The sequence below is a fragment of the Papaver somniferum genome, chromosome 7 (genome assembly GCF_003573695.1).
Source record: "Papaver somniferum cultivar HN1 chromosome 7, ASM357369v1, whole genome shotgun sequence".
Taxonomy (NCBI): domain Eukaryota; kingdom Viridiplantae; phylum Streptophyta; class Magnoliopsida; order Ranunculales; family Papaveraceae; genus Papaver; species Papaver somniferum.
This window is the reverse complement of record NC_039364.1, coordinates 83,361,908-83,387,246: the sequence shown is the minus strand read 5'-3', so window position 1 is coordinate 83,387,246 and position 25,339 is coordinate 83,361,908. Positions and strand designations below refer to the sequence as shown.

Below are 25,339 nucleotides of genomic sequence, written 5' to 3'. Positions count from 1 at the left end.
TGTCGATAGAACGAACAATAAATAATCATGAACTATGTTTCGTTTCAGTAATTGAATAGAAATAGTGGTGGATACTATAAACCCTGGTTACCAACTTTCCTATTGATTTTGTTTTATTAGTTTAATTTTTTTATTTCCTTTTACATTTCTCATTTCAAAAATCCAAAAACATCATTGTTGGTTAGTCGATTAGAGATATTGATTACAGTATTTCCACCGCTCCCTGTGGGTTCGACCCGTACTTGCCTATGTCTACTAGTTGGACACCGTGGGATTGCGGTTATTATAAATAGGCATCCCGAAAGCCTATCAATTTTTGGCGCCGCTGCCGGGGAGCGGTTGTGCAATATTGTAATTATTATTTTTAATTTTTGTAAATACTTAGATTTTTATTTTATTTATTTGTATTTTTGTACAATATTTTTATTCTATTTTAGGATTTCTTTTTCTTTTTGAAGAAGTATGGAGTTTTTGCTCCACAAATGGCAAGTGAAGAATCACCTCAAACTTATATATGAGAAGTATTACAAACACACACCACCTAGTTTGGAACAAATATTGAGAGTTTTGGAATGCCAAAGATTATATGCTGATGATGATCAGTCTAGTAGTGACTCTCTGTTCCAGACAGAACATATAGATGACCCTTTGGATGATTGTGTGGATGATTCGACTAATTCCATAGATGAATCTATCTCACAGGATCACTCACCCGACTTGCAGGTTGTTTCTAGAACCTTAAACTTCCAAAAGTTACCTAATTTTAGGGTTATAATTGTGTGCTTCCAAGGTTTTGTTGGATTACTTTGCATCCAAGTACCCAGAGGACTTGCATGTGTCTTGATGTCGTGCATGAGCCAATTGATATTTCCCCAGTCCAAATAGTATCCCCATATTATGTTCTTTACGCACTTTCTTGTGCAATAAAAATTTAATTTAGGGGTAAATCTCGGTTTTTGATAGTTTCAGCGTCTCTGCGTTTTCATGACATAAGTGTGAAGCTATCGTTTGTAAATATTGTATTTTGGGTTGATCCTCTAGTTTTCAGGTTGTTAATTTATGGAGAGTCGTGTTTGTATATTCTAGTAGGTATATCTTTGTTGTTGTTTTATTTTTATTTGTTTACTTTTTGCGTGTTGTGAATCTCTCATCTTAATTTCTGCGTTGGATGATTCAATTTCATTGAGGGCAATGTAAGGTTTAAGTGTGGTGGAGTGGTCATTTAGATTTACATAATTTTTCACTTTCGTTTTAAAACAAAAAACAAAAAGTATTATGACCAGCTGTTGAGCGGGTCTTTTAAAAAATAATTTTTTTTTGCATTTTATGACCAGGTGTTGAGCGGGTCTACATAAAACAAAAATTAAAAATATGACCAGCTGTTTAGCGGGTCTACAATTTTTTTTTTTTTTTTTGGATAAATGGAATTTTATTATTTAATCATCATCGGGATCAAAAACCCAGTCTAACAATGTATCTATCTGCAATGTATTGCATTTAAATTCTTCAAGGACTGACTTATCCTTCCTGACAAACTTAGAAATGGAGTCTGCTAAACATTAACATTTCTCCTTACATAACTTACTTTAGCAAATTTAAAAGAGCCTAGAAGAGTTTTAATATCTCTCAAAAGTTTCCTATTTTCCCATCGCACAGACATAGAATTATTATTGATAGCGTTAACCACCACTTCCACATCAGCAATGATGTGAATACTGTCCAACTCCATAGCTTGAACCCATTGCAGTCCTTCCAGAATTGCATGCATTCTCCAGCTTCAGCATCAACTACTCCAGCTGCATAGGTTCCTTTAATACATGTGCATTCTCCTGCTAAATTGTACAGTACAACATCCGTACCACAATCATTAGTATTATGATCAAACAAAGCGTCTGTAAAAACTTTAAAAGCATCAATGCATTCTGAATGACCATTATGCACGTGGTTATGAACTATCATGTCATGTGATGTAGACCTAGATTCTAAAGTAACAATATCAGCTAATTTATAATGCTCAGAATTGTTAAAACTAAGGAGTTGATACTGAATTCTATTAGCATTGTTAATGGGGTTTAGAGATTTATCCTGGAAGACACAATCACATCTTTCTTTAAGAAAACTAAATTATTATTATTGTTTTTAGAGTATTTTCTATGACCAGCTGTTTAGCGGATCTTTTTGTCTAGTTGTTTAGCAGACATCTTTATCCACTGTTTAGTAGATCCGTCTCGCTGTTTGGAAGACATCTTTATCCACTGTTTAGTGGATCCGTCTCGCTGTTTAGCAGACATCTTTATAGGACTGTTTAGTGGTTTCATCTCGCTGTTTAGCAGACACCTTCATATCCAGCTGTAGAGCGGATATATTCTTTGTTTTGCTCGAGGACTAGCAAAGTATAAGTATGGGGGTGTTGATAAGCATGTAAAATGCTATATTTTGTACCCATATTTATGTTAGCTAGGACTCGATATTTTGACTAATAATGTTATTTTAGTTTTTTTGTGAAAATTACAAGTGAATTCGATCTCCAGGAAGAATAAACAGCCAAATAAGAAGGGAAGCGGTGTTTTCGACGAAAGTGATCAATATCACTCGTGGCACCAGGAAGAGACAGTCACTTTAAATATTCATTTGCAATACCACCAAAGGTATGTCATGCCAGCATATCATATGGTATGAAAAATTGTCTTTGCCCAAGCCCGCTAGTGGATAAACAAGAAGTGCATGGCTGAAGTAAATGAGGCAGTGATGGTTTTATATTCTCATACTGTTGTTGATGTCTTCGTCTGCCGGTAACAAGAATACAAGATGGAGATGGTGATTGAAACCAGTGGTGTACCGGAGATGGAAAGCTGGCAATCGGTGGTGCTAGGATGAATCGGAAATGAAGGCATCGATTGGTTTCACGGAGACGCTGGCTTTTCTGGACTGCTTGCGGGGTATCAGAAGCCCTGCTCCTGTTCGATGGCTGTAGTTGCAGTCGGAGATGGTGATGCTAGATTACGGTGTTGGTACAGCGAGGTTGAGGCCGAGATTTGGACGGACAAAATCAGCTGGTTTCCTCAATTTATACCAGACGTTTGCATGAAAACGGTGAAGGGAGGACAAAGCCTGGATATGGATGGTTCCTGCTGTGAACTATGGGTCTCAATGGGAGTTCTCGGGACGAGATGGTGAACGATGAGTCTTGGGACTATGAAAACAAAACTGATGGTTAGTCTGCAGATTGGTATTATGGCCGTGAATGGATTTTGAGGGTTTGATTTGGTCTGTAATCGAATCGAAATGGAAGTGTTGTTATTAATGTTGTTGCCATTGACTCATGGCTGCAAACGATGGGGCTGAGACCGAGAAAGTTAGCCGGAGCTGGATGCAGTGGATGGGGCAGAGAAGTTAAGGTGCACTAAGGTATGGACGTGAGTCGGACAAACAACAGGGAGCTGTTGTATTCGGTCTGAATTGATGAACGCTACTAGTGGGTTGGTTACTAGACAGGGAGAGAACGAACACGGTAACGGCTGCATCACTTTCTATACAAGGATCGTCTCTTGGCCGATGCTGGAATTTCTGGCGGTTTTTGAGAGATCGAGAGATGAATCCCTGATCGGAAATTGGTTGTGGTGGTTGTATGTAGTGGTAATGGCCTGAAGCTAAAATGGTGTTGGCTGAGATGGGTGCAGTCGTTGGAGGATGGATGCTGGTGTTCGAAGTGGTCAAGTTGATTTGAGTTTGTTTTGTGGGCTAATGAACTGAGAACGGAAACCATGAGTTGTGAGAAGTTGGTGCTGTAATTCAGATGAAGTAAAATGGTACTGGCTATGGATTTGGATTTTGGAGCAAATATTGGACCGTCCTGGGCTGGGTATTTGATTTCTTTTTTTTTTTTTGGGACGAATGCAGTATATTGCTATTAATCGGTAATCATATCAGTGGACATTAATGGTGGCCGTGGTTGTGGTAGTAGATGTGAGTGTTGGTGATTGTTGGAAGAGGCGGTGCTGTTGATGGATGATTAGAAGTAGTGGTAAAAGTAGTGGCAGTGATGGTTCTGGATGGTTGCTTTGGTGGTGGTGATGCTCGGTATTAGGGAGTAATATCTGTCAATGTACTGTTGGGGAAAATGTGGTTAACACCGTACTTATATTTGTCACAGTGTAATGTAATTCACAGCAACTATATCTTGCATATGAACGATTTTTTAGGGACCATGGTTTTTTTTTGGGACCAGGGTTTTATTAGGCCAACCTCCCCATACTTATAAGGGGTGTCCCAAAGTTAGGTAAATACCCATTTACCCTTTATTTTAATTTAAATTTAAACTAACTTAATAACTATATAAATCTAATCATATACATCTAATCTAAATGAATTTATTAACCAAAATCAAAATCAAAAGATCAACAGAAAATTTTTAGTTTTGAAAAAAAGTTTATTCTCTTCTTCTTCTCTCTTTCCTTGACGTTCCTTGTTCGATTGAAAAACCCAACAATCTTTTTAATTCGTTTTTGGATAGGAAAATTGAGTAGAAATCATCAAAATATGGTTTAAATGGATGTTAAAGTGGCATGTTCGGTTAGGAATAGTTTTAAAAAAACTAGTTTTATAACCGAACATTCTGAAACCAAGAACACGAAGAACACTTCGGTTATCACAAATTTAATTTTTCATAAGGTTCGCAAAAAATTCTAAAACTAGTTAGTAACCGAACTCTACCCATAATACAAAAAAAAATAAAAATAAAATAAATAAATAACCGAACTGTGTTATTTTTCCTACTATATTGAGTTATGATATAACCGAACTTTACCTACCTTGTTTGATTGGTTCGCAAAAAATTCTAAAACTATCTAGTAACCGAACTCTACTTATATTCCAAAAAGAATTTTTTTTTTTCCAATGTAACCGAACTGTGTTATTTTGCCTACTATGTTGATTTTCAATTTAACCGAACTTGTTCCACTATGTTCGGTTTGTTCGCAAAAAATCTTGACAAACCAAACTCTTCACTAATTGCATACATGTGGAGTTCGGTTAGATATGTTGTTGGGTTAAAGTTTGCGAACCAACCGAACATTACTCTGTAAGTCCTACAAACAAAGTTCGATAACCTGCGTGTATGGAAAACGTAACCGAACAACTAAAAACCTCCATTAAAGAACGAGTTCGGAAACCTGTGTGTATGGAAAAGGTAACCGAACTAACTTTCAGATGAGTTCGGTAACCTGTTCTTCACATAAGGTAACCGAACAAGCCCAAATCAACCCTAAAAATTTACAGTTTTTTGAAAATTTGAAGCAATTCAACCAACATTATCTAAGTTTGAAACATACCTGGGTACCCAAATACTTTTCCTTCGGTTATGGTTGGTAAAATCCTTTGTTTTTCATGTTTTCCTTATTCATCTTCTCCAACTTTACTCTCTCAATAATTCTGCTTAATCATTTTACTAATCACTACGCTAACTATTATTAACACTAACTAATCATAACCAAAAAATTAATCAAGAGGGTAATTTAGGTATTAATATAAATATCTAGATAAGGGATGACCTAGATTTACTTCTAATGTCTTTACCCAAAATAAAACCATGGTCCCCCAAAATAACCATGGTCCCCAAAAAACTGTTCTTGCATATACCTAGACAGAAGTATAGGTAAGTGTCACATGCCCATTTAATCGCCTAAAATTTTCATGGGACATGACCGGCAATGATTGTGGTTCAGTGAATCAACTTCACCCAAGATCACTCAGCCTTGCATACTTGCACCAAAGTATGCATCTGCCTTCACTCCAAAGGCTTTGCACAACGGAAGTCATCATATTCTTTCTCTCTAACTCTTCATGCCCCCATAAGCACAAGAGGTTTGCCATGCATCAATCCAATTGACAACTTCACAAGATCAACAACGTAATGAACACGATGAACTAACACAATAAACCCATTTTATTGCATTAAGGAAGATTATACAAAACAGTCCATTCACCCTCTTGGTGAATGCCTAAAACACTCTCTACATTAGTGGTTCTTCTCTCAATTGAACAACACCAACATTATTGATCCCTAAGCTATTTATACTAACTAGGATCAGTCAAAAACTTATGTGCAACCGCCTTCACAAGCCTTGGACAGCCAAGTGTCCAAGTAGTTTCCATAACCGCATAAAGTGTGCATAACTAACTAGCCTCTTCTGATTTGTGCCACCTCATGCCACACCTGTCCCAAACGTTTAGGACACTCTCATATGGTTATAAACTCACTTTATAACCGTTCACCTTTGTCTCACACCTTTGGCATGCTTGCAAAGCCAATAACCAACACTTGAGCCATAATGCGCCATTTACGCCAGTTTTGTGCACCACTGCATATGTCCTTGATGTGAACCTGTTAAGATGCCTTAGTTAATCCAAATTCATGCCAACATGATTTCCAATTAATGCCAATACGTTCCATATGCTCATATGTGTTATTCTTGCTTCACTTAGCCAATTTACTTGACAATAGTAATGCGCACTCTCGCATTACTAGCTTGTTTGCATTATTCAAACTTTGGCCAGCCTTGAAATAATGCATATACCAACTCTTGGCATATTCTATCTTCTTGCATCATCCTTGAGTTTGGTCCAACTCAACTCCACGGATATGCATCAATGCCAACGTCACATGTTGCATCTGTCAACTTTGGCCATGTCTTGCCAATCCCTCAATTAAGCCTCATTGTGTCGGCCAATAAGCTTCATTACTTAGCCAAATGTCTTTACAGTGTAGCGCCACCTTTGTGTTTCACTGGCCCTGCGGGGTTATGCCATCCTTAGCACTTGAAAGTCTACGCAGTGTTGCCATTCTGGCTGCATACTGACTTGGCCTGCAACTCTGTAACGCGCAATAATTGTGCGACACTTGCAGCCATGTCATAGACCTCCCCCACCTAATCCGTTCACCTCCCTCGTTGAACGCAACAAAGTATACTCATTTACTTGTTTTCTGGCCTTGTACGCTTCTGAGCCCTTCTCAGAAATTTGCAAACATTGCTTGGCCTTTAACCTCTCCAAAACTTCTCTGCCTAGTACTTTATGCTATCACTTAGATTTACTGCCTTTCCATTGATTAAACTGATCTTGAACTTTTGTTGTTACGTTGCGCATACGTTACAACTCTTCTTCAAGTCGCATATCAATACTCAAATGCATTTGCAATCTGTTTCCATGCACTTTCAGAACTCCTCTGAAATTCGGCAGTACTCTCCTTTAGCTAAACCCTAAGCTAATTTTCCACCTCTGATTGCATCAGCATCACAAATCTTTTCTCCAGCCATTTCGTGCCTAAGTGTACACGCCAAACAACCAACATATCACCCTGATATGCATAACTTAGCTTACTGCCTTCAATTCCGACTGACATTGCACTCTTGCAATTCAACATGCCTTACTGTAGACTAAGTGTTCTTCAATCATATGCGCCTACGCCGAATCATGCCCTGCCTTAAGGTATACATGCTATGATTCCATACCACTCTGGTATGCGCCACAACCCATAGCCTTTGCTGTCTTCAGAAATGCAACAAAACTTACAATAGATTTGACCTCCAAATCATATTGTAAATTACTCCTTCTAACTTTGCACCATTTGTATGCCAAAGAACCAGCATCTTGTTGTTCTTTGCTTGCATTTTCGCTACACCTTGATTGAACTGCATGACTTTGGTATAGTCATGACTTAGGATACCCCGGGTTTCACACCACCTCACTGGACAGGGTTCCTCTTCACGCGCCTTTGAAACCATCACTTTAAGCATCACTTTCTCTTTCAAACTACTACGCTTTAACGTGGCGGAAAAACAACATCATGTTCTTCCAAACTTAGAGTTACTCTTAACTCATATACTTGATGGACTTACATCTTCATTCTTGTTGCATTACTCCATCCTATCGTTGCCATATGTCGTTGCACTTCCATATAACTCTCAACAGAAAACTCGACTATGCCACCAACTATATTTGCTTATTTCACTTTCAGCGTCTTATATTGCATATTTTGGCTTAATATGCTATGTAACATCTTCTACGCAAACTAGCTTTACTTTGAACGAAAGAGGCAAGATCTTTCACTTCAAATACCCTCATTCACTACTACCTTACATAGAGAGACTTCATTTCAACACCAAGGTCCACTCGACCCAAACTGAAAGTATACTCAAACTTGAGCAAATACTTGCGCCAAATGATTGCAACTTGTAAGACCTAACAATCCTTGCAATACTGACTTCATCTTCGCTTCTAAGCAATAAAGGAAGCGAGACAACACCTATTGTCCCTAATGTAACAATTCACTTTGCCACATGCACTCTTCTAACTATCAACGTTCTTATGCCACTCCCATAACGAAACACAATATAATTGACAGTTAGGTGAATACTCCTTCAAATTGATGCCATCATGTTGCTTTAGCTTTCATGAATATTTCTTCAATAATGGCCACATGCCATCTTTATGCATCACCACTACTTTGTCCTTCTCTTCCCCATGCATCTACAATTCGCCTAACTTGCATCTCCAACCGCATCATGCATCTTGGCCATGCCCAAATCTCATTTGGCGCATGCTACTGTTGCATTCCTACTATGCCAATTAGCACCCAAATTTTAATGCAAACTTGTGCACCTTTGCACAACTGGAATGGACTTAGCTTGGTGATTCTGAGCATCACCATAAAGCTCAGCAAAGTCATATCACTCAATGACTTCCGCGGTAAAAACTTTGGACAGTTGCAAACAAGGCCATAATCCTTGAAAATCAGGCGCCACTGCCTACGTTCCATGAAGCAAGAATGCCGCATTTTTCTTCAAACTGGGAACTCATTTTTACTGTCCATGCACAACTGGCAACTCTTGTCTTTCCCTTTCTCCAAAATCAACTTCAGTAGCAACAATTGTTGATTTGCAGTCGACAAGAACATCCGCTTGTGGTTGTGATCAAATGCAGGTCTTTGGACACCCTTGTCCAAGCATATTGATCCCACTCACAAACCAGGTGCAAACACACTCCTAATGTGCATCTAGCATCAACGAAGAACTTCTTTGCAAACACAAGACCGTGGTGTATCGGTTTTCCCCTAACTTGCGCTTTTGTCTTCAGCCTTTCCATAAGCTTTATGCTAGATAAGAACTGGCCATCGAATTCTTCTTTCATGGCATCACATCGCCACAAACATGCTGGTTCGCAACCATACTTTGCATTACCACCAAGGTACTTGCACTCGAGAGAGATAATTATAATCTTCCATCAACTGACTACGATGAAAACACCTTCAATCTATCGCATAGACATGTCTCCATCTTCGTTGCCACTGCAAAGGCCATAAACTTCTTTGAGTTCAAGAATTTTCGCAAAATTACCATTACAACTCATAATGTACTCGTTACTGATAACACTACGAAAGAATGCATTCCAAATGCATAATCTTAGCATACTTGTGAGAAACATGGACTTTAACACCTGACTTGCACCATATAAGTCATCCTACTCCATAATTTTTTCATGCCATCACTTGAAAACCCGGTTTTCAATAATTCTCGCATGTTCGTCTAACACTTTGGGCAGGAATTTTGACACCTTTGTCATAAACTTCCATGGCCTGTTGCTACTTCAAGCTTCAAAGTTCATTCCAATTGATCTTTCCACACAAGACCAACTTCTTCTAGTCTCCATACTAGCGAAACCCAAGTAATTCTTCACTGAATTTGACAAACAAATGACATTAACTTGAGTAAAAGAGAGAAAAATCAGCAACTGCGTCCCCTAACACAGCTCTGATACCAGCTGTCACATACCCATTTAATCGCCTAAAATTTTCATGGGACATGACCGGCAATGATTGTGGTTTAGTGAATCAACTTCACCCAAAATCACTAAGCCTTGCATACTTGCACCAAAGTATGCATCTGCCTTCGCTCCAAAGGCTTTGCACAACGGAAGTCTTCATCTTATTTCTCTCTAACTCTTCATTGCCCCATAAGAATAAGAGGTTTTCCATGCATCAATCCAATTGACAACTTCATAAGATCAGCAACGTAATTAACACAAAGAACTAACACAATAAACCCATTTTATTTCATTAAGGAAGATTATACAAAACAGTCCATTCACCCTCTTGGTGAATGCCTAAAACACTCTATACATTAGTGGTTCTTCTCTCAATTGAACAACACCAACGTTATTGATCCCTAAGCTATTTATACTAACTAGTATCAGGCCAAAACTTTTGTGAAACCGCCTGCACAAGCCTTGGACAGCCAAGTGTCCAAGTAGTTTCCATAACCGCATAAAGTGTGCATAACTAACTAGCCTCTTCTGATTTGTGCCACCTCATTCCACACCTGTCCCAAACGGTTTTGGACACTATCATATGGTTATAAACTCACTTTATAACCGTTCATATTTGTCTCACAACTTTGGCATGCTTGCAAAGCCAATAACCAACACTTGAGCCATAATGCGCCACTTACGCCAGTTTTGTGCACCACTGCATATGGCCTTGATCTGAACCTGCTAAGATGCCTTAGTTAATCCAAATTCATGCCAACATAATTTCCAATTGATGTCAATACGTGCCATATGCTCATATGCGTTATTCATGCATCACTTAGCCAATTTACTTGACAATAGTAATGCACACTCTCGCATTACTAGCTTGCTTGCATTATTCAAGCTTTGGCCAGCTTGAACTAATGCATATACCAACTCTTGTCCTATTATACCTTCTTGCATCATCCTTGAGTTTGGGCCAACTCAATTCCACGGATATGCATCAATGCCAACATCGCATGTTGCATCTGTCAACTTTGGCCATGTCTTTCCAATCCATCAATGAAGCCTAATTGTGTCGGCCAATAAGCTTCATTACTTAGCCAAATGTCTTTATAGTGTAGCGCCACCTTTGCGCATCCTTAGTACTTGACAGTCTACGCAGTGTTGCGCCATTCTGGATGCACACTGACTTGGACTGCAACTCTGTAACGCGCAATCATTGTACGACACTTGCAGCCATGTCATAGTAAGGGAGGCCGTCCACAAACACGAAGAGGAGAAGAACATTGTTGCGGCCGTGAGATGAGAAGAGATGACGGTGAAGTGCTCATGAGGAGGGGAGAAAGACTGATTTTATCGTGATGACGACGCGATTATTATTGGTTTATCTTTCTTATCTGTTGATTATTATTTTTATGGGTTTTAAGAAATCCTTTTCTATGTATTGCTAAATTATATAACTAGGGTTCTATGGTAGAAACCAGTTTTGAGCATTAGACCACTTTGATTTGAAATACATGTGGTTTTGAGGCTATTATGATTTGACTAGATTAATTCCATGATTTTATTTATTGATTAGATTGTGAATTTCGTTGTTGCTTCACCGGTTCTTTACATTACAGTAACCTTTGCGCATAATTAATAGGATTGCAAATATATGTGTCTACTTATTTGATATTCCATGCTGGGTTAAATCTTTTGATGGGATATACTTAGAATAGCCAGATATTATTTGTGAACCTATAATTAGTTTCATATAACTTTCTTATTAATGCAATTTGATGGTGCATGCTTTGGTTTAGTCTTTTGATGTACCATTCTTAGGGCGTCCCAGTGATATTTGCGACTCTAATACATATAATAGGTGATGTCGATAGAGCGAACAATAAATAATCATGAACTATGTTTCATTTCAGTAATTGAATAGAAATAGTGGTGGATGCTATAAACCCTGGTTACCAACTATCATATTGATTTTATTAGTTTCATTTTATTATTTCGTTTTACATTTCTCATTTCAAAAATCCAAAAACATCATTGTTGGTTAGTCGATTAGAGATATTGATTACAGTATTTCCACCGCTTCATGCGGGTTCGACCGGTACTTGCCTCTGTCTACTAGTTGGACACCATGCGATTGCGGTTATTTATAATAGGCATGAACTATGTTTAATTATTTGTATGTACATATATATTAAATATACATATATATCACTAACTAATAGGCATGAACTATCCCGAAATAGGCATGAACTATCCCGGTTATTATAAATAGGCATGAACTATCCCGAAAGCCTATGACTAACTACAAAATTTAAATGTACATATATATTTGTTTCATTATCTTTTTTTTTTGACACAGTAATAAGAAGACTTATATTTACACGGCCATGAAAGAAGGACTTTAGTATATGGATCTTCGCAACTTGTAATGTCTTGGTATCATGAACTTCGACAACTTACACCGTTTGATTTTCTTTGCTCTTATAAATTCTTGTAACCAAGTCTTAAAATTTTATATTGAATTATGCTTTTATATTGTTGCTTATTGTTGATGGTGGTTTTTAGTTCAGAGCTAAAAATGTAAAACCCTATATTTAGTGCGTCGTCAGCAAATGGACTGAGCTGTTTAAAAGTAATGAGTGCCCGAGCCTCTCTACTCACACATGTATTGAGCAACTCAGTATATTTATTCAGAATGCTGCATGTAGCAACAATCCCAAACATTCTGTAAACTCTCGCCTGCATTACTCATTAGTGTATGGTTTATTGAGTATTTTCCTATGCTATGTTCCCCAGCTGAACCCTTAGTATCGGTATGACATGACAATTAGTGTTCACTCGCAGCTGAGTAGCACGAATTTCCCGAAATATCAAAAATTAAGGTCTGCATGAAAATGCTCAATCAGAAGACGCGCTAACTGCTCTCTGAGAATAAAAGAATTTCGTGTCAACACACATAATTTGTTAAATTTGTTCAATTTTGTGATAACTCACAAGATTCAAGTTTTCGGCCTAATTAATGTGCAAACATTAGGTCTTTTGCGCCTTGTGCAAATATCTCGAACCCTATTGGTCGAGGCCAAACCTAGATAAGCTGGGAACTAATCCGCCATGGAGCTAGTACGAGCAAAGTCCTATAAAAAAACGAGAAATAAAGAAGAACTATGGAAAATGGGAGTGACGATAAAAGAGGCGCAGCCACGACACATAACTGGCCGGTCCGCTTCAACAGGCGCCGCCTGTAGCCGCTGGCCACGCTCCATGTTTCCCTTGCCAACCTCTTTTTATATCGACTCATCAGGTCGCTCTAAATGCGCCACATGCATTTAGAATGAGGACGACCCTACATTCCTTGTCGACCCTCTTTCCCATTGACCAATCAGGTCTCCCTAAATGCCCAACACGTATTTGGAATGAGTCCGGCCCCACATTGCTTGTAAGCCCTCTTTCCTATCAACCAATCAGGCCTCTCTAAATGCGTCACACACATTTGGAATGAGGCCGGCCCCATATTGCTTGTTGGCCCTCTTTCCCATCGACCAATCATGTCGTTCTAAATGTGGCACACGCATTTAGAATGATGCCCACCCCATATTGCTTGTCGTCCCTCTTTCCCATCGACCAATCAAGTCGCTCTAAATGCGCTACACGCATTTGGAATGAGGACGGCCCCATGTTACTTGCCAGCCCCCTATTTTTGCCATCTATTAATCAAATAACTCAAAACCCTCCACACATACTTTTAATAAAGTTGGAAGTTGGTTGGTCGATGCGCCTAATTCCATTAGGAACCTAATCTAGACGGCCCAAGCCAGTCTCCAAAAAATCACGGCCGCACGGCTTGGCCACTTGATTTATTAAGCTTAGCCGCTCCTAACGCGCCCAAATAGGCATCACCATGCCACTGCAAGCAACGTGCCAACACCGCTGCTCCAAACTGCGCCTACTGATTGTCGCATGCACCATGACGATTGGCTATCCAACCTGCCAAATCGCTCCAGTGTGCCAATTGGCAGGTTATGCCATTCTGCGGCAACAACATGCCAACGTGCCATAACAGCACAACTGCGTGCTAACCCACTTTTTGTTCATGGCCAACGCCATAACAAATTCCAATTAAGGTATTCTGATCAGAATGTGACTCTTTTTCTAGTGGCATTACTCGAAACCCTAATTCCTAGTCGTGACCTAAATTATGCCGCTTCGGCCCTACAACATGCCACAAGCCATGTGGGACCCAGAAAACCATAAAAATGGCGCCATGCTATGGCCACCCATGGATATCCTTGCGCCTATGGTCGTTCCCACATTATGGCCCTTCCATAATTACTTTGACGCGGCCATGGCACTATTCGCACAAAAACGTCACCGTGTCGCGGCCACATGCCACACGTGCTAATTAGGTTTTTGGCATGCCAAACCCTAATTTGGATAGGGCCGCTACGCTAACCATGCCAAATAACGCCATCCAGGGCATTAAGTTTGATAGGCAACTAGAGCCAATATTGTTGAGCCATATTTGGACCTAACACCAATATGCCAAGATATAGTGGTCGCGGCTACGCCAGACGTTATTCGCGCCACTATGCCATTGGCAGGCGCCAATCGTGATACTATACCACTGGCATGTGCCAATCGCGACACTATGCCATTACCAGGTACCAACGGGATGTGGCCATAATCAACGACCACCTTCTCTCATAAATTGCAATCTCAGCCGTCCAGCTTCGCCACGGAATTAACCGGCCTATAATAAGTCTTAGGTGACTAACCTAATAGCGCCATACGCCATTTTCCTGCAGCAAGTCTCGTGACTTGACTAGACACACATGATTATCCGCCACCTAGCTGGCGTACGATTAATCAGAATAACCAGGTCTTGCACACAAGACCCACTCAACAAACTGCTGCACATTTTCCACGAAAATACTCGAGACATCAAACATGTCACAAACTGGGGGATGCTCATCAGGGTATTGGTCTGGCAGTTTACAGCGTGCGGCGTGCAATACGCCCATTATAAGAAAGTGTCAGGAAAGTGGATAGTTAGTGGCGGCAAGAAGTAGTGGGTGTAAACTAACCTGTTTCCCCTCATAGTAGGGACGTGGTTTCTAGCATTTACACATTACCCCACTTCTCCATCACTCAACCACTCCCACTTCCTACGAGATCGGGGTGCGTTCAATTATGACTTGTATAAATAGGTTTCTGCCTATTTCGACCAACAAGAGTTTTTGGTTAACAACAACACAAGTATCCAGAAAAATACCAAGAACTGGTAGCTTACATTCCGCGAGCCAGTTCCATATTCTGATACAAGTCATAAAATAGCCACACATTCAGAGTTAACCATACTGATATCAACACCTTCTTCGCTTCCCTCCCTAAGATCAACCCTTCTCCTTCACTTTGTAACCGAAGCAAGACTGTGACAGCCATTTCTTGGTTTAGGCCAGGACTGTACAGATTGATATCTCGAATCTAAAGTACTCCCATGCAGTGCATTTGTTTAGGGTTTAGATTCGTTTCTCGGTAGCACAACCAATTTACCAAAACCAGCAGAATCAGTTTTTACCCATAAACAACTGGCGACCACAGTGGGAGATTCATCTCTCGGTTACAAAATCAGTTTCTCAGGATTCATTCCATTTTTCTCAATTTCAAAAGGGTGGATCTTAGATCCAATTCAATCATTAAACTCAATTAAGGTTCAACATCCAATTTCAATTCCGATGTTCCATTCGCTAAGAAGCTTCACAAAAATGTTATTTCAAGCAATGCTACTGGAAATGCCTTGGATAGCTAAGCACCAGTAAATCTCTCAGATAAAAGGACCATAAAGCCGCATGAAGACACATGAAGACGTGATTACTACTTAGGAAGACACAATAGCTTCTCTCGAGGTCCGAATGGAGCAGCCACATCTGCAACACCATAAATGTTATATGGAGCAAGCCGGAAACGCCTCAAAGTTACCACCGATATAAAAATGTCTCCAGGGTCCACACTCAGGGAGATAAAAGGAAGATTCGCACAGCCGTTGTTCCAGTATGGAGATAGTCGACAACATATCTCAACACCAGTGGAGTCATAGAAAGGCACCTGCAGAGATCACGAAAGAGAGGGTCTATCTCCATTCCACCACTACTACCATTTTATGGTCAGGATTATCCGCTATCACTTCATCAGCAAAATGTATAGATCCAGACCATGGCGTAATTCTGGGAATTCGTACATCTATAATAATAAAGGAGGCTTGACACATCTTCAAATCATTCATAGAGGTTCACCTATTATGCCGACCCAACAAGAGCAAGTCTCAAGAAGATAACGGTGCCCGCACCATCATGTCAGGAAAGAATCCGCAACCGAGATAACTTCACGCAGAGGAAGATTCGAGAAGTTGCTGCACCAAAAGGATCCACGTTTCCCGTATTTCCTTTTCCCAGGAAAGCGGGTAATGCTGAAGAGTTCTCCAAATTGCCTACCGGAAGAACCTACACCGGAATGTTCCAGCAAAATAACAGGCATCTCGATGACTACGTCAAGAGATCCAGAATTGAAGCCCTCGATTTCCAAGTATACTGCTGGTACTAACACATCAACAGATAACTCACAAAGAGAGACACCTCATCAGCAGCGTCACCCAAGACATGGCATGTAGTTTAGAAAGGTTACGGGTCGTTTTGCAAGAACTCCGTCAAAAACGTTTTTACGCTGCCCTCTGGAAGAATTGAAACTGGTGCTAATTGGTGAAGAATCTTGGAGAGAAACATATACCAAACGATTCGTATGGAATTCTTCTACAACATGCTAAAAGGGCACATCAATCCTATGGATGAGCTGTAAATAGAAGCCGAAACTCTCGACTACGTGACAGCTGAAAAACCTACATAATTCTTCCTGGAAAGTTCTGAATTCTAGGTGTCAGGTACTTTTCACCAACCAAATGGACTCCGTATGAATAAATTCTTTTTGCAAAAGTTATATTTTCCTCTTAGCAAAAGAATGAGAGGTCAATCACCTCATTCCGATATCGTACGAAGATTTTGCGGCCGTTTTGGTAAGAAGACACGAATCTGAAATTTTCATCAAGTCAATATACCCAGGTCGCAGGAAAGCAACAGTAGGCAAGCTGCCGCACGCAGAGAATCATGGAAGATCTGCTTCGCCGAAATAAGAAAAGAGAAGGATAAGAAGAAATAACCTCACGGACATGAGTTATATTAAAAGGAGGAATCCTTCTTCTGGGCCATAATGTCCGAGCAAATCCTTGCGTGTTACCAGAGTCTGTGGCCATGGCCGCTACGCCACTCCCTCCTGCCAAGGATCGTGCCGTAGCCGCCACTCCCTCCTGCCAAGGATCGTTCCGTAGCCGCCACTCCTTCCTTCCAAGGTTCGTGCCCGTAGCCGCCACTCCTTTCTGCCAAGGTTCGTGCCCGTAGCCGCCACTCCTTCCTGCCAAGGTTCGTGCCTGTAGCCGCCACTCCTTCCTTCCAAGGATCGTGTCGTAGCCGCCACTCCTTCCTTCCAAGGATCGTGCCGTAGCCGCCACACTCTTCCCTGTCAAGGATCGTGATCGCATCCAGCCAAGGTTCGTAATTGTGGCCATTTTTTGTCCCATCCCGCCAAAGCTCATGGTCGTGGACAGTTTTACTCGCTTACACATCCAACCAATCCCTTTGATTCCATGGATGCCCATGCAATTCCAGCCAACCTACTTTGTTCCCATGACAATGTAGTCTCTTCTGATCACAGCTGCTGCCAAGAACCTTTGCTGCTCGTTTTTTGATACCAGCCAGAGCTTCACCATAGCAACAGCCACTACAAAGGTAATCCGTACTTCTCCCTATTTTAGTTTCACATGGAAGAAGTAATAGAGTCACCAGTACGGATGCAAGATGGTGATATCTTTATCATGGTCAACCCACCGGCCATACAAGATAGAAACATGTAAACCACACTTGGGGACCGAGGCTCTACACGGAATCCCTTCACTGTCAAAGCTCAGAAGACATGGTCAACCAAAAAGTCATAGCCACGACAAGGTCATTTACTCTTCAAAGGTGCAGCGTAAGGATATCACCACCTCTCTGTCTGGAAGGCGCATGCAACACTTTACGATGCCGCGACGGATCCTAAGCCTACTCGGAGAAAACAAATTCAGTAACTAAAGAGAAGTGCGACTGGGGGATGCTCATCGCAGTCCATCCCCGACAACAATCAAAGATTCATGAGATAACTCTATAGACACGGCTGAAACATTTTTCTTGAAGAAACAGGGGGAGCCATGATTAACAACATAACTCTCTCACTTCTATCTCTTCGTTATACGGTATATTTCGTCCATGTGATGTTCCAAGCATCCCAGCATCACATCCAGGAGAGTACAATAAGATTGTATCAAATCCCATAGGCATGGATTTAAGGTGATACAATCAAAGTAGGCTACACTTGGGGACTGAAGCCTCCTTCAGGTTTAGAAGTTTAAACGCAGTCACCACTTTACCAGCGAATGTAGTAGAAGCACATCTTCCACGAGAAAATAGGCTCAGGATAATTACACATGGGGACTACCAGCATGGGATGCCTTCACTTCCCTAAACCAGGTTATTTCTGATGTCAACATCGTCACTGTCGAAGCTTTACGAGCCGCAGGAATTTCTCAGGATGAAGTTGTACACGTGCATCAAAGACTCCCAAAAACACGCTGCAGAGATATTCACATATCTGGCCACGCCATCGGACTTATGACCAGACAGAAGTGTAACTGGGGACTACTCATCACATCCCATTCGATACAATAGTCCAAGATTCGGAAGATGGTCCAAAGGATGTCGCTTGGAATGAAGTCCTTGAAGACTTGATAGCAGCACGTCGGCAACGGAACGCCTCTCAGCTCGTCTACTTCACCCAGCGGTTCCGAAAGATTTCGACCGTACAAGCATCCACGCCATATCATCACCGCAATCAGAAAGGAAAAAATAACTCTTCCAGACACCGTCTCAGCAGTCCAGACACCAAATAACTTAAAGTCAAGGACGGATCAACAACACAGCTACACTCTCCAAGATTAGCCCTGACATGATCATTGTCGAGCATATATTTCATCCATCTATCCCAAGAGTGCGATTAAGTTTGGTAAATTTTGAAATTCACTGGAGAGGTTAGATGCTCATTCTTCTAGAGGCAGAACCTTATTACATATTCTGGAGAAGATCGATGGTACTGTTGGGCGGCTACATGCGTAAAATAGAAAAGAACACCTACCTTGAGTTCTCCTGGCTCGCCTTGCTGCTGATTATAACTATTGGAGATTGCTTTGTTGTCGTTGACGTCACTAACAAATAAAGTCATTCACACCGAGCTAAATTCCCAAGATTGATCAACTACTCATGGATATTACACTCACAGCTAAAATACGAAGACAAGATGAACTTACCTTGCCGCTAACGATTGGCACGCCTACGATCGAGCTACTGCAAACGAATACAAGAAGCAGACGAGCGGATAATAAAAGGGGAGGAAGTTAGCACACCCTTTTATATGCAGAGCGCTTTTGGAATTCGAGTAGAGGAGGGTTTTCCTTTTGGATTATACACGGAAGAAGGCAACTGGGCCCGCAACGCCAACGCTCCATGGCACCAACCTCCATGACTGAACCAGCAGCGCACTAGCATGAGGAACACCAGCCGCTCAACCTGCAATACTTCGTGGCCAGGCCAGCCGCTCAACCTTCAACACTCCGTAGCCAAGCCATCCGCTCAACCTGCAATACTTCGTGGCCAGGCCAGCCGCTCAACCTGCAACGCTCCGTAGCCAAGCCAGCCGCTCAATCTGCAACGCTCCGTGGCCAAGATAGCAGCGCGCCAGTACAAAGATCACCAGCCGCTCGTACTTGCTTCCAAAGGTCGGTCGAACTTTTCCTGGTAACCTTTACATGTCTTGCCTTTTCGATTTTTAGCTTTGTCTGTCAATATCTAGTGCTTACCCCGCAACAATGTCACTGTTACGTACTAAGCAGGGGACTTAATGTTAATGGTGATTTTTAGTTCAGGGCTAAAAATGTAAAACCCTATATTTAATGCGCAGTCTTCAAAAGGACCGGGCCATTTAAAAGCAATGAGTGCCTGGGCCTCTCTACTCACACATGTATTGAGCAACTCAGTATATTTATTCAGAATGGTGCATGTAGCAACAATCCCAAATATGCTGTAAACTCTCGCCTGCATTACTCATTAGTGTATGGTTTATTGAGTATTTTCCTATGCTATGTTCCCAAGCTGTATCCTTAGTATTGGTATGACATGAAAATTAGTTTCACTCGCAGCTGAGTAACACGAATTTCCCGAAATATCAAAAATTAAGGTCTGCATGAAAATGCTCAATCATAAGACGCGCTAACTGCTCTCTGAGAATAAAAGAATTTTGTGTCAACACACAAAATTTGTTAAATTTGTTCAATTTTGTGATAACTCACAAGATTCAAGTTTCCATCCTAATTAATGTGCAAACATTAGGTCTTTTGCGCCTTGTGCAAGTATCTCGAACCCTATTGGTCGAGGCCAAACCTAGATAAGCTGGGAACTAATCCGCCATGGAGCTAGTAGGAGCAAAGTCCTATCAAAAAACGAGGAATAAAGAATTACTGTGGCAAATGGGAGCGACGATAAAAGAGGCGCGGCCACGCCACATAACTGGTAGGTCCGCTCCAACAGGCGTCGCCTGTAGCCGCTGGCCACGCTTCATGTTGCCCTTGCCAACCTCTTTTTATATCGACCAATCAGGTCGTCTAAATGCGCCACACGCATTTAAAATTAGGACGGACCCACATTCCTTGCCGACCCTCTTTCCCATCGACTAATCAGGTCTCCCTAAATGCTCCACACGCATTTGGAATGAGTCCGGCCCACATTGCTTGCCGGCCCTCTTTCCCATTGACCAATCAGGTTGCTCTAAATGTGGCACACACATTTAGAATGAGGCCGGCCCTATATTTCTTGTCGGCCCTCTTTTCCATCGACCAATCAGGTCGCTCTAAATGCGCCACACACATTTGGAATGAGGTCGTCCCCATGTTACTTGTCGGCCCCCTATTTTTTCCATCGGCCAATCAGATAGCTCAAAACCGCCACACACACTTTTAATAAAGTTGGAAGTTGGTTGGTCGATGCGCCTAATTCCATTAGGAACCTAATCTAGACGGCCCAAGCCAGTCTCCAAAAAATCAAGGCCGCACGGTTTGGCCACTTGATTTATTAAGCTTAGCCGCTCCTAACACGCCCAAATATGGCATCACCATCCACCGCAAGAAACGTGCCAACACCGCTGCTCCAAATCGCGCCTAGTGATTATCGCAGGCACGGTGACGATTGGCTAGCCAACCTGCCAAATCGCTCCAGCGTGCCAATTGGCAGGCCATGCCATTCCGTGGTAGCAACATGCTAACGTGCCATAATAGCGCAGCTGCGTGCTAACCCACTTTTCGTTCATGGCTAATGCCATAAAAAATTCCAATTAGGGTATTCTGATCAGAATAAGACTCTTGTTCTAGTGGCATTAGTCGAAACCCTAATTCCTAGTCATGGCCTAAATTATGCCGCTTCAGCCCTACAACATGCCACAAGCCATGTGGGACCCAGAAAACCCTAAAAATGGCGCCATGATATGGCCACCCATGGCTATCCTTGCGCCTATGGTCGTTCCCACATTATGGCCCTGCCATAATTGCTTTGACGCGGCCATGGCACTATCCGCACAAAAAACGTCACCGTGTCGCGGCCACATGCCACACGTGCTAATTAGGTTTTTCGCATGCCAAACCCTAATTTGGATAGGGCAGCTACGCTAACCATGCCAAATAATTCCACCCAGGGAATTAAGTTTGATATGAAACTAGAGCCAATATTGTTGAGCCATATTTGGACCTAACACCAATATGCCAAGATATAGTGGCCGCGGCTACGCCAGACGCTATTCACGCCACTATGCCACTGGCAGGCGCCAATCGTGCCACTATACCACTGTCATGTGCCAGTCGCGCCACTATGTCATTACCAGGTGCCAACGGGATGTGGCCATAATCAAAGGCCACCTTCTCTCATAAATTACAATCTCGGTCGTCTAGCTTTGCCATAGAATAACCGGCCTATGATAAGTCTTAGGTGACCGTCCAAGACTAACCTAATAACGTCATACGCCATTTTCCTGCAGCAAGTCTCATGACTTGACTAGCCACACATTATTATCCGCCACCTAGTTGGCGTACGATTAATCAGAATAACCAGGTCTTGCACACAAGACCCACTCAGCAAACTGTTGCACATTTTCCACGAAAATACTCGAGACATCAAACATGTCACAAACTGGGGGATGCTCATCAGGGTATTGGTCTGGCGGTTTACAACGTGCGGCGTGCAATACGCCCATTATAAGAAAGTGTCAGGAAAGTGGACAGTTAGTGGCGGCAAGAAGTAGTGGGTGTAAACTAACCAGTTTCTCCTCATAGTAGGGATGTGGTTTCTAGCTTTTACACATTACCCCACTTCTCCATCACTCAACCACTCCCACTTCCTACGAGATCAGGGTGCGTTCAATTATGACTTGTATAAATAGGTTTCTGCCTATTTCGACCAACAAGAGTTTTTGGTTAACAACAACACAAGTATCCAGAAAAATACCAAGAACTGATAGCTTACATTCCGCGTGCCAGTTTCATATTCTGATACAAGTCATAAAATAGCTACACCTTCAGAGTTAACCATTCTGATCTCAACACCTTCTTCGCTTCCCTCCCTAAGATCAACCCTTCTCCTTCACTTTGTGACCGAAGCAAGACTGGGACGACCATTTCTTGGTGTAGGCCAGGATTGTTCAGATTGATCTCTCGAATCTAAAGTACTCCCATGCAGTGCATTTGTTTAGGGTTTAGATTCGTTTCTCGGCGGCACACCCAAATTTACCAAAACCAGCAGAATCAGTTTTTACCCATAAACACTTATAAACCTTAAACGTCTTCAACTTTCTTCATAGATTTTGATGTCACTCCGCTTGTTGATGATGATAAGTTTCTACTGAGAGAGAGTCGTAATCCAGTAAATAAGAATTTGGTACTATCCCTCAAAATATTACTATTATCCCAAGAATTTCAACTAGCTCTCAGTCAAGTGAAGAAGTGGGTTCTTCTAAATCTTCAAAGAAAAAGCCTCCTCTAAAGCCAGAAGTTGTCACAAGAAAAACTAGTAAAGAATCTCTTAAGCATATGATTGAGAAGGGGAGTTTATCTCCTCAACCACCACCTTTTAAATGAAGGTAATCTTTTGGAATATTAGATAAGTTTAGTTAACTCCAATAATTCTTTTCTTGTATGGATTATTGAACCCAAAATTAAATCTTCAAATTTTCATTTTAAGCTTCTTGGGATGCATCATGAAATAATTCATAACTCTAAGGATAACTCTAAAGGTAATATTTGGCTTTTTTGGAATTGTTCAATTTCTGCTCCTTCTGTTATCAAGGTAACTAGTCAGTGCATTACCGTTGAAGTAGGTGATGTCCTTGTCACTGGAGTTCATGCCAATTCATATAATATCAACAGAAGAGAAATGTGGCAAGACTTATCTTATGTTAGTCTTATGAATAAGTCATGACTAGTTCTAGGAGATTTTAACACTATTTTGTCTATTGATGAAAAAAGAGGAGGTAGAAGTCCTATTTCAACAGGAACAAAAGATTTCCAGGATTGTGTAGATTTTTGTGGTTTGTTACAAGATCCTAAAAATGGGCTAGATTTTTCTTGTTATAATGGGAGAGCTGGCAAAAAGAGGATTCTCTGCAACCTTGACAGAGCCTTATATAACTTAAAATGGTTGGACAAATTTAATGGGTGGCATTATAAAGTTGGTAATAGAGGGATTTCTGATCATAGTCCTCTTCTGGGTTTTGATGCTATCATTCCTAGAGCTCTTAGTCCTCCTTTTAGATTTCAAAAAATGTGGTTGAACTACCCAAATTTCCTGCAAGTAATCTGGAATTCTTGGAATGAAGAAATTTATGGTAATCCCACTTATGTGTTCATGAATAAGCTCAAAAGACTAAAAAAGTTTTTAAAAGTGTGGAATTGGGAGGTCTTTGGTGATGTTAAGGATACTCTTAAAAAAGCAGAAGAAAAGGTATTGGAGGAAACTCTAAAGTCTGATAGTGACCCCACTAACATCAACCTGCTAAATAACTTGGTTACTGCTAGAGGACTTTGTGATATGGCTGCAAATAATTATAATACTTTTCTTAGGGACAAGGAAAGAATTAGCTGGATTCAAGATGGTGATGTTAACTCTAAATTCTTTCATACAAGCATCAAGTTAAGACAAGCTCAAAATGCTATTTCTGAAATTGAAGACTCTTCTGGCAATTTTGTTACTGATCAACTGGGTATTTCTAATGTTCTTATTAATTACTTCAGCACCAAATTTGCTCACCAAAATGTTAGTATACATGATTCTTTCTTTGAAGCTGCTCCAACTGTCATAACTGCTGAAGACAATTCCTTTCTGGAAAAAGTACCATCTGAAGAAGATATAAAAAATGCAGTTTTTGATCTAAATCAGGATAGTGCTCCATGGCCTGATGGGTTTACTGGTATTTTCTACAGGTTTGCTTGGGAAGTCATAAAAACTGATTTAGTAACTGCAGTGCAGTATTGCTGGGAGAACAACTTTATTCCTAGTGGGATGAACTCCAATTTTCTTGTTCTGATTCCTAAAGTTCATGGAGCTAAGAATGCTAAGCAGTTTAGACCTATTGGTCTCAGCAATTTCTGCTTTAAAGTTATTACTAAGATTGTTACCATGAGAATCAGTAAATACCTACCAAAAATAATTTCTCCTCAGCAATGTGCCTTCATCAAAAATAGGAATATCCATGAACAATTCTTGCTTGCTTCTGAGCTAGTGAATGAATTATCAGTTAAAAGAAGAGGAGGCAACTTGGGTTTAAAATTAGATATCTCTCAGGCTTATGATACTATGAGCTAGGATTTTCTTTATAAAGCTCTTACAAGATATGTTTTTCCAAGAAATTCTGTGATTGGATTATGGTCCTTCTTAAAACTACAAAACTATCAATCATGTTAAATGGAGGCCTTATTGGATTCTTTGGTGTTGGCAGAGGCTTAAAGCAAGGTGATCCCCTTTCTCCAATTCTTTTTATTCTTGCTGAAGATATTTTAAGTAGGAACATTCACAAACTAGTTCATGAGAGGAAAATTCAAGCCATGGTGATAAGAAATGGCATTCATCCCACTCATTTACTCTTTGCTGATGATATTTTCTTGTTCTGCAATGGAAACATGAGAAGCATTACTCATCTCAGAAATCTTCTAATGGAATATCAAGCTGCTACTGGTCAGATTATTAATACTTCTAAAAGTAGATGTTTTGTGGGTGGTACTTCATCTGTTAGAAAGAGACAAATTGCTGATTTTTTCCATATGGATATCTCTAATTTCCCTGACAAATATCTTGGTGTTATGCTG

General features: G+C 40.8%; 1 protein-coding gene across 1 annotated transcript; it reads left to right on the top strand.

Annotated features, from left to right (window-relative positions):
• Nucleotides 1–3,140: 3,140 nt before the first annotated feature.
• LOC113294849 lies at nt 3,141–24,839 on the top strand. The gene is made up of 2 exons (XM_026543224.1): nt 3,141–3,213; nt 23,467–24,839. The coding sequence occupies exons 1-2, from the start codon at nt 3,141–3,143 to the stop codon at nt 24,837–24,839; spliced, it is 1,446 nt and encodes a 481-aa protein (XP_026399009.1).
• The last annotated feature ends 500 nt before the right edge of the window (nt 24,840–25,339 follow it).

What these genes read in the sequence shown, in the direction of transcription:
- LOC113294849 (XM_026543224.1), top strand. Translation starts at nt 3,141, where the DNA reads ATGGGTCTCAATGGGAGTTCTCGGGACGAGATGGTGAACGATGAGTCT. An exon ending in CTATGAAAACAAAACTGATG is followed by an intron (nt 3,214 to 23,466) that starts GTTAGTCTGCAG and finishes GACTAGTTCTAG; the next exon opens with GAGATTTTAACACTATTTTG.